This window comes from Garra rufa, chromosome 25, assembly GCF_049309525.1.
Source record: "Garra rufa chromosome 25, GarRuf1.0, whole genome shotgun sequence".
Lineage (NCBI taxonomy): Eukaryota > Metazoa > Chordata > Actinopteri > Cypriniformes > Cyprinidae > Garra > Garra rufa.
This window is the reverse complement of record NC_133385.1, coordinates 21,862,395-21,876,809: the sequence shown is the minus strand read 5'-3', so window position 1 is coordinate 21,876,809 and position 14,415 is coordinate 21,862,395. Positions and strand designations below refer to the sequence as shown.

Here is a 14,415-nt window from a genome sequence, read left to right as displayed (position 1 = left end):
TTGTGTTTTGGGAAAACAAGAACTTTGGACCCTTGATATTCAGCTCGCCGTGATTCACGGCATACATCCACAATAGACCTCGCTACACAATAATCCTTGTGTCTCTGCATGCAGCAATATCCTGTGCAATATCATTACAAGAGAGAGAAGGAAGTTGCTTAAGATTTCATTTTACTGGTATGACATTTATTGGCAAGGCAAAGGTTTTTGGCTTTAATATAGAAAAGCTTTGCAATGCTGCAGCCCAGATTTCACTGTTTCCTTATGAAACGCCTCAAGGTCAGAGAAAACCAGTCCATTTCTGAGCCATGGAAATGTTCAATTCTTTCACCCTGGCCAAGAGTAGTCTTCAGTCTCATCTTATTTGTGGCGCGATGTGGATTTCAATCATGGAATAATCCATTTTCATTACTTATTAAAATTGATCCATGCAAACAAAAGGTGGTGCGGAGATGTCGTCCTCTGGGAACAATTGTAGCTCTCAAGCCTCATAAAATCAAAAGCTAGGGGTTATATGTGGAGGTTGATGTGTATTGGATTTTACCATCCAGTATCCATCTAGTATCCAAATGAAAATGTAATCATCAACCATTTGCCTAAATGCCTAAAAAAATCTTTTTTTGTTTGTGTTAAATTTTTAACCTACTGCACAACATCTTTTCTACTGGAGAGGAGGATTTATTTTGCACACAGATCTTGGTCGGGGGTCATGGTTTGGATGTTGGTCTTGGAGGTCTAGACTCCAGCAGGATTCATGTTGTGTTTCACTGTGCTGACTGGCTCCTCCTTTATGTGACTCCACTGTGAATTATACATGCTGTATGTGCTCTGGATGCAGATTGCAAATAAATGGAAGTCACCAGGAGAATGTATACAATAGAAAATGAGCAGGAAGCAGTTTTCTATCTTGTGGCCTCATTAGTGTAAATAAAATTGGTATTTTATGGGAAAAGGAATAAGACGAAGGATATGGCCTATAACCCTACAGCGGTTGTTGAGTGTAAATAATGCACAGCCTGGTAAATAAAATATTTCTGTTAGGGTGCTTCTCACTGTAGTCAACCTATGAGAAGAAACAAGGAGACAAATGGTCAGGAAAGGTCATGGGGAGGGCTGAAGGTGATAAAATAGCATTAATGAGAACTGTAAGGTGAGTCAGAGACAGATTCAGTGTCATGAAGGATACAATCAACTTTCAGCTTTGCTTACCTGTTAAGGATTCAAAAACCACAGGTTTGTCACAGGTTTATTGTTCTCTGATGGTTTCTGATTGGCTTCCTAGAAGTAGTTCACCCTGTTCCAGATTTGTATGAATTTCTTTCGTGGAGCGCAAAAAGCAGCTTGAGAGATGCTGTCAACCCTGGAAAAATTACATAAGTGAGGAATAATGCACGACTGAGGCCAAGAACCACCCGACGTGAAGCGGTTACCTTTGTGAAGTGCATTCAGATTGTTTAATGCACAGCTATTATATTTCTGTGCTGCATTCTGTCTTGCACACAGCTGAATGATCTTGAGTAAAAAGGGGTGCTGATTTTGTGGTGGCTGTGCTTTAAAATTAAATTATTATAACCTTAATTTAAGTGATGAAGGATTTTGAAAGTCTGACAGTAATCAGTGTTGAGTACTACTGTAAGGTTAACCCTGCCTGCTTTAAATGTTTCAAATTAATAACAGTTGAAACTATTCATTAGAAATTTAGAGTAGTATTCAAAAGTAATCAAATGTAATCAGTTGAACTACTTATTACATTTCAGATAGGTTAACTTGTAATCTGTAACCTGTTACATTTCTAAAGTAACCTTCTCAACACTGAGTACTAACTACTTTTTTTGTTTGAAAAACTGATGATCGTTTGGGTCATATTGATGCAGAAATATAGAAAATTCTGAAGGGTTCACAAACTTTTAAGCAGCACTGTATATTAAAATGTAATTTATTCCTGTGATTTTTAGCATCATTACTCCAGTCTTCAGTGTCACTTGATCCTTCAGAAATCTTTCTAATATGTTGATTTGGTGCTCAATAAACATTTCTTAATTTTATCAATGTTAAAAAATGTTGCCCTGCTTAGTATCTCTGTAGGAAATTTGAAACTTTTTAGTTTTTTCAAGCTTTCGATAAATAGAACGTTTAAAAGAACAGCATTTATTTAAAATCTTTTATAACATTATAGATGTCTTAACTGTCACTTTTGATCAGTTTAATGCATCCTGGCTGAATATAAGTGTTAAATTCTTTAAAAAAAATCGTACTGACCTGAAACTTTTGAACAATACTAGTCAAAGGTTTTTGAACAGAGAAATGTATTAATGTTTTTTAAAGAAGCCTCTTCTGCTCACCAGGCCTGCATTTATTTGATCCAAAGTGCAGCAAAAACAGTACAATTTTAAAAAAACTGTTTTCTATTTCAATATATTTTAACATAATTTATTACTCCAGTCACATGATCCTTCAGAAATCATTCTAATATTCTGATTTGCTGCTCAAAAAAACATTTATTATTATGTTGAAAACAGCTGAATAGATTTTCTTCAGGTGTCTTTGATGAATAGAACGTTATAAATGTCTTTATCATCACTTTTGATCAATTTAAAGCAAACCAAGCTTTTGAATAGTATAGTGTATAATGTTACAAAAGCTTTTTATTTCAGATAAATGCTGATCTTTGGATCTTTCTATTCATCAAAGAATCCTGAAAAGTGTACTCAGCTGTTTTAAATATTGAAAATAATAATAATAAATGTTTCTGGAGCAGCAAATCAACATATTTCAATGATTTCTGAAGACTGGAGTAATGATGCTGAAAATATAGCTTTGATCAAAGGAATAAATTACATTACCCCTTCAGTCGAATCACTTCGACGTTACATTGGGATCTCGCTTGAGAGACCGATCACCTCTGAGCCTTATTAAAAAGGCCAATTGAAAATTGGCGAGTGGACGTGCGCGCCGGCCACGCCCCCGTACATACGGGTATATAAGATGGCTGCGCGCACCACTCAGTCAGACTTTTGCTTTCAGAGCCGATGTGTCGAGCCTCTAAACAGCCGAGAAGAGTTCTTCAGAGTTCATGCTCCCTCCTGCTGCTGCGCTGCCATAACTAAAAGAGTGTTTCACAGAAAGAGCATTGTTTGGCAGCCGTCAGCGCGGTCCCGCGGGCGGCCGTTTTCACGGCCATATAAAGCCTTTTTGCATTCCAGCGAGCAGCCCCGGCGAGTGCATTGCCCCGCGGCCCCTCCCTGGGCAAACCGGGATCACAAAAGAGCAATTTCTAGCAGCCGTTTTAGACGTCCTTTTCAGGATGTCTTTTCGGCCGTGCGTTTCTGGATGTGGTAGTTTCCTCTCCTCAGCGAACGGACATGAGCGCTGCCTCACGTGTTTAGGCTTTGAGCACGCTGGGGTGGTGCTCATGAATGGTCCATGCGGTGAAAGCATGACCATGACCACGCTGAAGTCCTGCCGCTCGTTCGCGAGCTGGCTCCCCCCGCCTCCCTCCCGTGGTCAGCCGTTGAGCCGCCTATGCTCTTCGGCCACCGCGGTGGGGCGCGGGGGGGGACATTCAATTTATGATAGACAGCGTTCCGCCGGCTCAAAAAGCCCTGCGGACCTCTCTATCTCAGCGCGGTCCCGTTGAGTTTCCGCAGCAGACGCTTCCCCGCCTGGCGGGCTGAGCGTCTCCTTCGGTGCTCCTGCAGAGGATGAGATGTCTGTCACAGCATCAGAGGGAGAGTCAGACGGTGACACATCTCTTCCCGCGGCGCGGCGCCCACCCGTGGTCGCTGCCCCCCCGGAGGTTGATGTCGAACTGTCGGCTATGCTTTTCCGGGCAGCCGGGGGGGATCGGTTTGAGGGTTCCTCAGGGGCCTCCGGCCGATCCTTCTAGGCTGGACGACTGGTTCCTGGGGGGGGCACCGGCGGCAGCGCCGCGCTCCCCCCCGGTCCCGTTCTGACCGGATGTGCATGAGGAGCTGACAAAATCGATGGCGCCCTATTAATTTGAAGCGCACTCCAGCTCCTCTCCCCTCGCCACTCTCCATGGCGGGGCAGCCAAGGGGTACGTGGCGGTCCCCCAGGTCGGGCGCGCCATCGCGGTGCACCTTTGCCCGCGGGCGCGGCCGCCTGGTGGGGCCCTCCGCGTCTCCCTTTTAGGGCATGTGAAATTTCTTCCGCCCTCATCGGCTGGGCCTTTTCTGCGCCCCCCGACACGCTGCCCCGCCCTGCAGGCCATTGCAACACTGCAAAAGTGCCAGGTGCAGGCACCTTAAGGCCTGCACGAGAGTGGTCCTGACCAGGGGGTACTTGAAGAACTCCGCGCCGCCACTGACTTCGCCCTTCGGGCCACTAGGTCGCGGCGTGTCCCCTTGGTCAGGTGATGTCCACCTGCGTGGTCCAGGAACGCCACCTATGGCTGACTCTGGCCCGGATGGCAGAGGCCGACAAAGTTCGCTTTCTCGACTCTCCCATTCCCCAGAGCGGCCTATTCGGCGACACCGTGAAGGGTTTTTGCTCAGCGGCGTCGAACGTATCGCCGGCCCCCAAAAGCCTGCGATCCTCCGCCCATCAGCATACCCCGTCGAGTTGCCAGAGCAGTACGCCTCCCCGTCGTTCGGGCTGGGCGTCTCCTCTGGCGCTCCAACGGTCCAGAGGCAGACGGAGGCCGTCCAACATATCCTGCCCCGCCGCGAAGTTACCATTCCGCCGCCTGGGCCCCCGCCTCCGCCTGCCCGTCGCCGAGGGCGTCCCCCCGCAGCTCCGTCCCCTGCTGAGCCACACGATCCAGGCTCGCAGCCGACGTCGAGCCGCCCGTGGGAGAGGGACGCCGCTCGCCTCTCAGGGTCCTGCGACGGAAGACCCTCGCAGGCGAGCTTCGAAGCGTCCCTGATGCGAGCACCCCCGGAGGTGGAGAGAGCTACTCTGTCGGCACTCCCGCTGGAAGCGGGACTTAGCCGGTCATTTGAAATCACAGAAAGACCCAGCTTTCTCACCTCTGGGGCCCCGGCCCCGAGTTTCCTTCCTGAGCAGCACTTCCACTCCTCGGAACCAGACTCGGGACCGGATGTCGCCAGCGCGGGAACCAGGGAAGTAGGTAAGCACTGCTTAGCGCAGTTAGACACTTCTCCAGGACGTTTATCCTTCTGGGTTTTGTCTCCTTCCCTGTCTTTCCCCAGGCTGCCCCACCACGGTCACGCCGGTCAACGTTCCCTTGATACCACTACACTGGTTGATACGGACGGTACGGCCCGGCTCCAGGCGTCCGCCCAGACTCACAGGTACCCCTTACATTCTTTATTCGGAAACAGGCGTGCCTCTGTTCTGCCTGCGGAGGTCGCGTTCCTACTGGCGAAGGACGCGATCCAGCCTGTCTCTCCGGCCGGGACGAGGTCGGGGTTTGATAAGAGTCCTGACTTCACGTGTCCAGTTAGAGTGGTGGGTTAACATCCGCCCTGGATGGAGCTCTGTTCCGATCCCTTCTTAGGCTGTCGGCACACATGCTCACGACGACGCACATACAAGTATGTTTCCGTCTCCAGGGCTGGGTTGCAGCCATCTGCCTGAAGGGCACCCGCTGTCGCGTCTCGATCTTTCCCCGGTGCACACCCCTCCGGCGGTCTGCCCCGGGGGTCGAGCGCTCAGCGCGAGGTGCTTCCACTTGGCTAGTCCCTCTCCTTCCTGCCTTCTTTAGGCCATAGGAGCTCCCCTGTCCCCTCTTCGGCAGACAGGTACTCGCGTCTTCAACCGTCTCTTCGACTGGTGCTTACCAGCCCACTCGTGAGTTCCGTTGTGCGAATACAGGGACCTGGTGCCTCGGCACCCCCGCCATCTGGTCCTTCAGGCCAACCGAGGGAATCCCTTTCCTCGGTCGGGAGCCCGACTCGGTCCACAAGACGGCCCGCCTTGCTACCAAGAGCGCGCAGTTGGTGCTGTAGTCTCTGAGCTAATCAGGAACTATTCAGCGGTCCCCTCAAATCAGAGGCTCCTGGGGCACATGTCAGCTCTAGCCGCTTGCCGTTAAGCTGTTTCATGTGAGACCGCTGCAGCACGATCGAGTCCTATGATGGGCATGGCATCTCGGCTCTCTCCGGACTGGCGTTTTCCCGCAGTATTGCCGACAAGTCAGCCCGTGGCTTACCACGGGTTGGGTTGCCATGTACAACAGAGGCTTACAGCTCCTCCCATCTGCTCCCATGGAGTCCAACGTGGCAGATTTTGCTACTTGCCATTCATTTAAAGCAGGGAAACTCAACCGTGCAGCCCCCCGGTTCCCACGGCAGTCCACCCACCTGCAGAATGGCGACTCCACCCCGTGACGCAGCTAGTTGGAGTTATATCGGCAGGCCCAGCCACATCCGCTCGCCCTCCCGATTCCTCCCATTGCCAGAGTAACTCTGGCACATAGCTGACCTCCGGGGCCCAAGTACGCCCTTCCCCAGTGAGCCTCCTTGCGCAGACTCTGTGCGAGTCCAGGGAGGACGAGGAGTAAGTCTGGAGGTTGCGCTGCAAGGACGGCCCACCCGGACTTAGGTCTTAGTAACCTTCCCCTCGCGGCAGTCCCTCCCTGTAAGGGCACGGCTTGACACCATAGATCTCTCCGGCCTTCCTCAGGCCGTGATACACTGAGATGAGGTCTATCGCTGGCATTCCTCTCGCTGAGAGGCACAGAGATACACGATTGCAGTAGTGCTTCCTTTCCTGCAGGAGAGTTGGAGCGCAGGCTGTCCCCTCGACTCTCGGAATATATGCCGCCGCTTAGCCGCATATCACATGCAGTAGATGAAGCAAAATAGGTAAGCACCCACTGGTCGTGAGGTCCCTCAGAGGTGCCAGACCGCGCCTCATACCCTCTTGGGACCCCCCCGTCGCCCTTCGGGGCCGCGGGGCGCTTCATTTGAGCCCCTGGCCTCAGTCGAGCTAGAATTCCTGTCATTTAGACAGCGCTCCTGATTGCCCTGGCCTCCATCAAGAGGGTAAGGAGACCTACAAACTTCTCTGTAGGGAAGCTTCCCCGTCGCCTTCTCAGGCCGCGGGGCGCTCCCTTGGAGCCTCGGGCCTCAGTCGAGCGAGAAAAACGCTCCTGACTGCCCTGGCTCCCATTGAACGAGCAAAGGTTCCCCAGAGGTGCTCAGTGGGCCTCAGTCGAGTCCTGTCATTAAGACAGCGCTCCTGACTGCCCCAGCTCCTATTAAGAGGGTTGGAGACCTACAAGCTTTCCTTGCCAGCAAAGTGTGTCAAGAAGTTCGGGCCCGGCGACTCTCACGTTACTACCTGAGACCCCGGCCCGGCTATTGTGCCCAAGGTTCCCCACCACGCTTTTCCGCGGTCAGGTGGTGAACCTGCAAGCTCTGCCCTGGAGGAGGCAGACCCAGCCTTGCGATGTTGTGTCTATGTGAAAATGAATTCGCTTGGCACTTCAGACGCACCTAGCAGCTTATCTGCTTGGGGTTCAGCAGAAAGGGAATGCTGTCCCCAAACTGAGGTGGCTCATTGGGTGGTAGATGCCTCTCCCTCTCTTATCTATATCTGGGAGAGCCATGCCCCTTAGGTGTTCATGCCCACTCCATTAAGAGTGCTGCTTCATCCTATGCGTTGGCTCATGGCGCCTCACTAGCAGATATCTATAGAGCTGCGGGCTGGGCGACACCTAATACCTTCGCTAGGTTCTTCAACCTCCGCGCAGAGGCCGTTCCTCCCGTGTCTTAACATAAGACTTCAGGCGAGCGGGGGGACGGCTGGTGTCGGCTTGCTGCGCCATTCCCACGTGGATCCGTGCGCTATCTCCCAGAATGTTCCCTCCGGCGAACCTGGGTCCTCCATGCCCCGCAGTCAGGGCTAGATGCGGAGTAGTCCTTGGCTGTGATCCTGCCTGGGTCTCCTTCGCCCCGCAGGTTGTGGCTATACTTTTCAATATTTTCCAGCGGAGGAGACCGCTGTTTCCCTCGTGTATCCCTAAGAAATCTTATGGATATATTGAATTATTCTCATTTCCACATGCACAAATTGCATGTGCTCCGCCCCCCCAACCCATGCTTCAGTACATCTGGCATCCCTGCAGGCCCCCTTATAAAAAGGGGGCCTCGGGGCGTTGGGAAGGTTACGTTCAATGACCGCCTGCGGACACGTCTGGGAAGACCTGCCGGCACGTGGCGTTGTGCGTAACGCGGCGTCAGGGTCGTGGCCTTTTCCATGGGTCTAGTTCCCAATGTAACGTCGAAGTGATTCGACTGAAGGGGTAACGTCTAGGTTACGAAGGTAACCCTCGTTCCCCGAAGGAGGGAACGGAGACGTTACATTCCCCTGCCACGCCCCTGGCGTCGCGCTGACGCTGGGCTCTCCCGGCTCTTCAGCAAAAGCCTGACTGAGTGGTGCGCGCAGCCATCTTATATACCCGTATGTACGGGGGCGTGGCCGGCGCGCACGTCCACTCGCCAATTTTCAATTGGCCTTTTTAATAAGGCTCAGAGGTGATCGGTCTCTCAAGCGAGATCCCAATGTAACGTCTCCGTTCCCTCCTTCGGGGAACGAGGGTTACCTTCGTAACCTAGACGTTTTTTAATATATTCAAGTATAAAGCAGTTATTTTAAATAATAAAAAAATATTTCACAATATTACTGCCTTTTGCTGTATTTTGGATCACATAAATGCAGGATTCTTTAAAAAACATTAAAAATCTTACTGTTCAAAAACTTTTGACTGCTAGTGTATGCATCAAATTGAGAGTTTGTGATTTACAATCAAATCAAGAAACTTACCTTTTAATGTTATAAATGTCCAGTAAATATGTGTTAAAGTTCACATTAGCTTGAAGTGGACTGAAAGACAGTGCCAATGTCAAGACAAACTCCCAGCGCTCAGGTCCGGGGGTGTGCAAGTTAGTTAAGAAGTCGGTAGCTGACAGCACGAGGTGAAGGAAGGTGGGACATGAATGTTAATCAAGCTAATGAAGTTCTGGAGAGCGCAGGCTCATGCCGAGAGAGCCAGATATCACACACACACAGCACAGTGGCTAACAACAGACGGCTATGCCACCAGGGGGCCTGCTGGTACACAACAGGAGTAAACAAGTAAACAGCTTACAATAAATGAGTCTCTTTACACATTTCCAAAATGTCCGGGTTAGTCAAGGACAACAGCATCGATAAAAAGAGTGCGTATATTTAAAAAAGTAGGCTATTTGTAAATAAACTTGTGAGTGTGTGTGTGTGTGTGTGTGTGTGTCACCGCAGGACGATAATTGGATGTAGAGTCGGCAGCGTGTTCATCAGACGGCAGAAGGACACTTGACTGGAAATGGGCCGGATTTGAGCAGGAAATGGCCAGACACAAATTGCAAACTACATTCTTAACAACCATATCCATCAGGTCATCCATCCTTATAGCCGTCTAACCGTTCCTCTGTCCAATCAATCACGAAATCTATCACCCCATCACTCACTAAATCCCTCCATCTCACTGCGATTTGCTCATTTTCCCTCCCTCTCACGCAGTTCATTCATTCGCCTCCTTCTTGACGGTGGCAGCGAGAGGTGTTTACTCTTCCTGTGACTGCCAGGTATAAATATTGATGTGTGGACGGTCCAATTGAATGTCACAGTCCATTCAGATAGTGAGAGAAAGATAGAGAGAGAGACATTGTTGTGATCCTTTATGCACTTTCGAGTTCCATAAACGATCAACTTGAAGTGTCCGTTCCAGACACTCGTCTGAAGATTTCTCAGACAGACATCCATGACACTTTATATTAGCAAAGAAACTCTAGGAAGTGTTAAAGGGATAGTTCATCCAAAAATGAAAATTACCTCATTATTTAGTCACCCTCAAGCCATCCTAGGTGTATATATACCTTTCTTTAAGATAAATACAATTGGAATTATATTTAAAAATGTCCTGGCTCTTCCGAGCTTTTAATGGCAGTGAATGGGTGTTGATATTTTGAAGTGCATTCGTCCATCATGAAAAATTCTCCACATGGCTTCGGGGGTTAATAAAGGCCTTCTGAAGTGAATCGATGCATTTGTGTAAGAAAAATATCCATATTTAAATCTTTACTAACTGTGATCTTTACTAAACAAATGCTGAATCACAAATTAGAAGTACGAAATGAGGATTTGTAAAAAACAATGTCTGAGGATTTCAGTAAAGCCAAGAGGTACAACGGCGTTTTAGTGGCAGTGCTTTATAATTGGAATGAATAGCTTTTGAAGCCCAAAAAAGTGTGTTCACCCATCATTTAAAGTACTCCACATGGTTCCGGGGTTAATAAAGGCCTTCTGAAGTGAATCGATGCGTTTGTGTAAGAAAAATATTCATATTTTAAACTTAAGAATAAATTATAAATTATGAGAATAAAGTAAAAAATATTTATTGTAGAAATATTTCAACTTTATTGTCAAAATCTTTTGACTTTATTCTCAAAACATTTTGACTTTATTCTTATTATTTTGACTTTATTGTCGAAATATTTCACCTTTATTCTCAAAACATTTTGACTTTATTCTTGAAATATTTAGACTTTATTCTCGTAATTTCAACTTTATTTCCAAAATATTTCGACTTTATTCTTGAAACATTTTGACTTTCTCATAATTTTGACTTTATTGTCAAAATATTTCGCGTTTATTCTCGAAACATTTTGACTTTATTCTTGAAATATTTAGACTTTATTCTCGTAATTTTTACTTGATTCTCAAAATATTCAGACTTTATTCTCGTAATTTCAACTTTATTTCCAAAATATTTCGACTTTATTCTTGAAACATTTTGACTTTCTCATAATTTTGACTTTATTGTCAAAATATTTTGCCTTTATTCTTAAAACATTTTAACTTTATTCTTGAAATATTTAAACTTATTCTCATAGTTTTGATTTTATTGTAGAAATATTTCAACTTTATTCTCATAACAATTTGACTTTATTCTCATTATTTTGACTTTATTATCAAAATATTTCGCCTTTATTCTTGAAACATTTAGACTTTATTCTTGAAATATTTAGACTTTATTCTCATAATTTATACTTGATTCTCAAAATATTCAGACTTTATTCTTGTAATTTCAACTTTATTTCCAAAATATTTCAACTTTATTCTTGAAACATTTTGACTTTCTCATAATTTTGACTTTATTGACAAAATATTTCGCCTTTATTCTTAAAACATTTTGAATTGATTCTCGAAATATTTCAAGTTTATTCTCATTATTTTGACTTGATTCTCAAAATATTTCAACTTTATTTTCATAATTTCAACTTTATTCTTGAAATAATATGACTTTAATCTCGTAATTTTAGAATTTTTTTTTTTTTTTTTTTATGTGGCACTAAAACACTGTCATAAAGAGGACACTGGTTTTCACAAGACTAGCATATTCTCACCAAAGCTTATGCTACATCATCTGAGTTTAAAAAAGTTTAAAATATGAATATTTTTCTTACACAAACGCATCAGTTCACTTCAGAAGGCCTTTATTAACCTCCGTGGAGCTGTGTAGAGTACTTTAAATGATGGGTAAACACACTTTTTTGGGCTTCAAAATCGTAACAGCCATTTACTCCTGTTATAAAGTACTGAACACTTTTTTAAGCACATTTTTTAATATAATGCCAATTTGTCTTCATCTAAAAGAAGAAAGTCATATACACCTAGAATGGCTTGAGGGTGATTTCATGGGGTAATTTCCATTTTTTAGTGAACTATCCCTTTAAGTATCATCTTTATTTTCTGTTATAACTTTTCTGTTTCATTGTTTTGGTTTTAAATTAATTTAAAACAGATAAAACACATTTTTGTGAGGCACAAGTTAAAATATTTTTCTTTGTTAAAGAGCAGAACTATTGAAATAGAGAGTATAATGTTTTGAACCAACATTAAATGTGATAGCTTTTTAGGATGTTATAACTAACTTTTTGATTCATATTCCAGCAGTCAGGCAACAAATACGTCAAAAGCAAGGTGAAATTCTTCTACTCTGAGTTTTAAAGCTATTTGAAAGACACAGATACACACTTATACACCCACTCTCTGTCTGGCAAATATATCCTGCATACAAACTCACACACGGACACATACCTGCAGCTTTTTTTCTTTCTTATTAACACATCTTGCCTTGATACCTGATATAAGCGGTTTTCTTGCCATATCTTTGCTTATATAGACAGTTGAAAGTGAGCATCCCATATGGCCTGGACTTGAGCTTGTACTTCAAGGTGAATTTAACTCATCTCTAATGCACCAATTGGCTTACTTACCATCATTTACGGCAATACGCTAAAGTCTTGCTGATTTAGTTGTTGCTGGAGCCTAACAAGGTTAGACAGGCATACAAATCAGTTGTGTGAAAATGATGGGAGATTTTCACACTGCATTAAGTCTCATGAAGAGGTCTAATATTAGGAAAGCACATATAATAGGTCACATACTGTATGGTGTGCAGGCGAAGAAGTTGACAGCTGCGTACTGTACCGCTAAATTTAGCCTCATTATTGGTCTCAATGGATGGACACGATACCTCGCTGCCCTCCAACTGCTAAACAACAGTCCAGCATATTAGTATCTAGACAGTAAGGTATATAATGATAAAATATCACTAGTTTGTTGGCTGTTTACCTGCATGGACTAACTGGACCGTGTTAACCAACCAGACCTTGACCCCCTCGGCTGTTATTTGAGCGTAAACCGCGCTTCTCTGTCTCTGTCAAACAAGTAACATCTCATCCTGCCGGTGACTGTCGCCATGTTTATGACATATTGATTTGATTTTGTGGAAAGCTGCACAGTTGTAAACAAAGAGCTCCTGCATTAGATGTGACAGGAACTCTGCTTGCTTGTGTTGTTTTCTGCCTCTTCAGATGTCTGTCGTATAACTTTATATGTATATGGCTGCGCTCAAGCATCAGTGAAGGAGTATCTTAATGCATATCAATAGCATGTGGCATAAAGAAACCCGACAAGAGGGTATTTTGTTTCATATGATGCTTAGCTGCGTCTAGTGTGTCTACTTTTTCTAATAAAAGTAATACATTATGCTACATTTCATGAAACTTCTTATTGTTAATAATAGTTTTCATTCATTGAAATAAAAGTGAAGATACAAAGTAATCTATATCAGGAGCTGGTGGAGCAGTGTCGGACAAATGGGTGGAGGACCAGGTGTATGCCAGTGGAAGTGGGCAGTCGGGGATTTGCCAGCCACACCCTGAACATGGCCTATGGTGCACTGGGCATAACAGACGCCAACCGAAGAAGAGCCATAAGCAACAACGTGGAGGCAGCGGAGAAAGCATCCAGATGGCTCTGGTGGAAGAGGGGAAAACGGTGGGGGCGGTAGCATGCCACTTGGACACAGGCCGGGGTCTGATCAGCCTCGGTCGGGTCGCCTGGAGGAGGGTGTCTGTTGCAAGACCCGAAACACCCCGTGAGTCCAGGAAACAACACTGATGATGTGTCCAAGGTCGTGCATCAGAAGATGTTTCTGTAACATATATAAATATTAAAAATTAAATAAAAACTACAAATGTTGCAAGTAACAAAAAATGTAGTTACTAAAATTTACTGGAAAAAAAAAAACTATTTTTGTATTACTTTTGCATTAAAACATTTGCAAAATCAATAATATAATATAATATAATATAATATAATATAATATAATATAATATATAATTTATACCTAAAACTACAATTTAAAAAAAAACTAATAAAAAAATTAATACATGCTAAGTAATATAAGTAATAATAAATAATAATCTATAAATAAATATATCATTATTATAATTGTTATATATTAGTATAAAAAATATAATAAGAAGAAATAAGAAATGTTGCAAATAAATAAGCTTTAGTTAAATTTATTTTAGTTTAACTGAAATAAAAAAAAATTATATATAAAAACAAAAACTTTGTAAAAATTACAAAATCACATAAAATCACTAAAACTACAATAAAAATAATAACTGAAAGTATAAAAAATATATACATGCTATATAAATAATAATAAATAAATAGTATGTAAATAAATATATAATTATAATAATTATACATTGGCAGGTCTATATAATATAAATAATAATAAATATATAAACAATAAATATAATAATATAAATAATACTAAACACTGGTTTTGCATACTTTTGGATTAAAACATTTACGAATATATAATATAATATACTATAATATAATATAGAATTTATACCTAAAACTTCAATTAAAATAATTAAAAAATTACTACATGCTATATAAATAATAATATAAATAAGTATATAACAATTATATATTAGTATATAATAATTATAATCAATATAAATATAATAGTATAAATGAAGGTGAAATAGGATACAAAGTAGTCTATATATAAATATTTAAAAACTAAATGAAAATTAGAAATGTGGTTAAAAAATACATGCTATATAAATATAATAATTT

At 43.6% G+C, this 14,415-nt stretch overlaps 1 protein-coding gene across 1 annotated transcript in view; it reads left to right on the top strand.

Annotated features, from left to right (window-relative positions):
- Positions 1–13,434, top strand: part of LOC141301399 (tyrosine-protein kinase CSK-like) — a 50,906-nt gene extending 37,472 nt beyond the window's left edge. The window contains exons 13-14 of the mRNA XM_073831634.1: positions 12,152–12,203; positions 13,106–13,434. Of these exons, the coding sequence (XP_073687735.1) occupies positions 12,152–12,203; positions 13,106–13,434 (381 nt within the window). The remainder of the gene's footprint in view (positions 1–12,151; positions 12,204–13,105) is intronic.
- Positions 13,435–14,415: the final 981 nt, after the last annotated feature.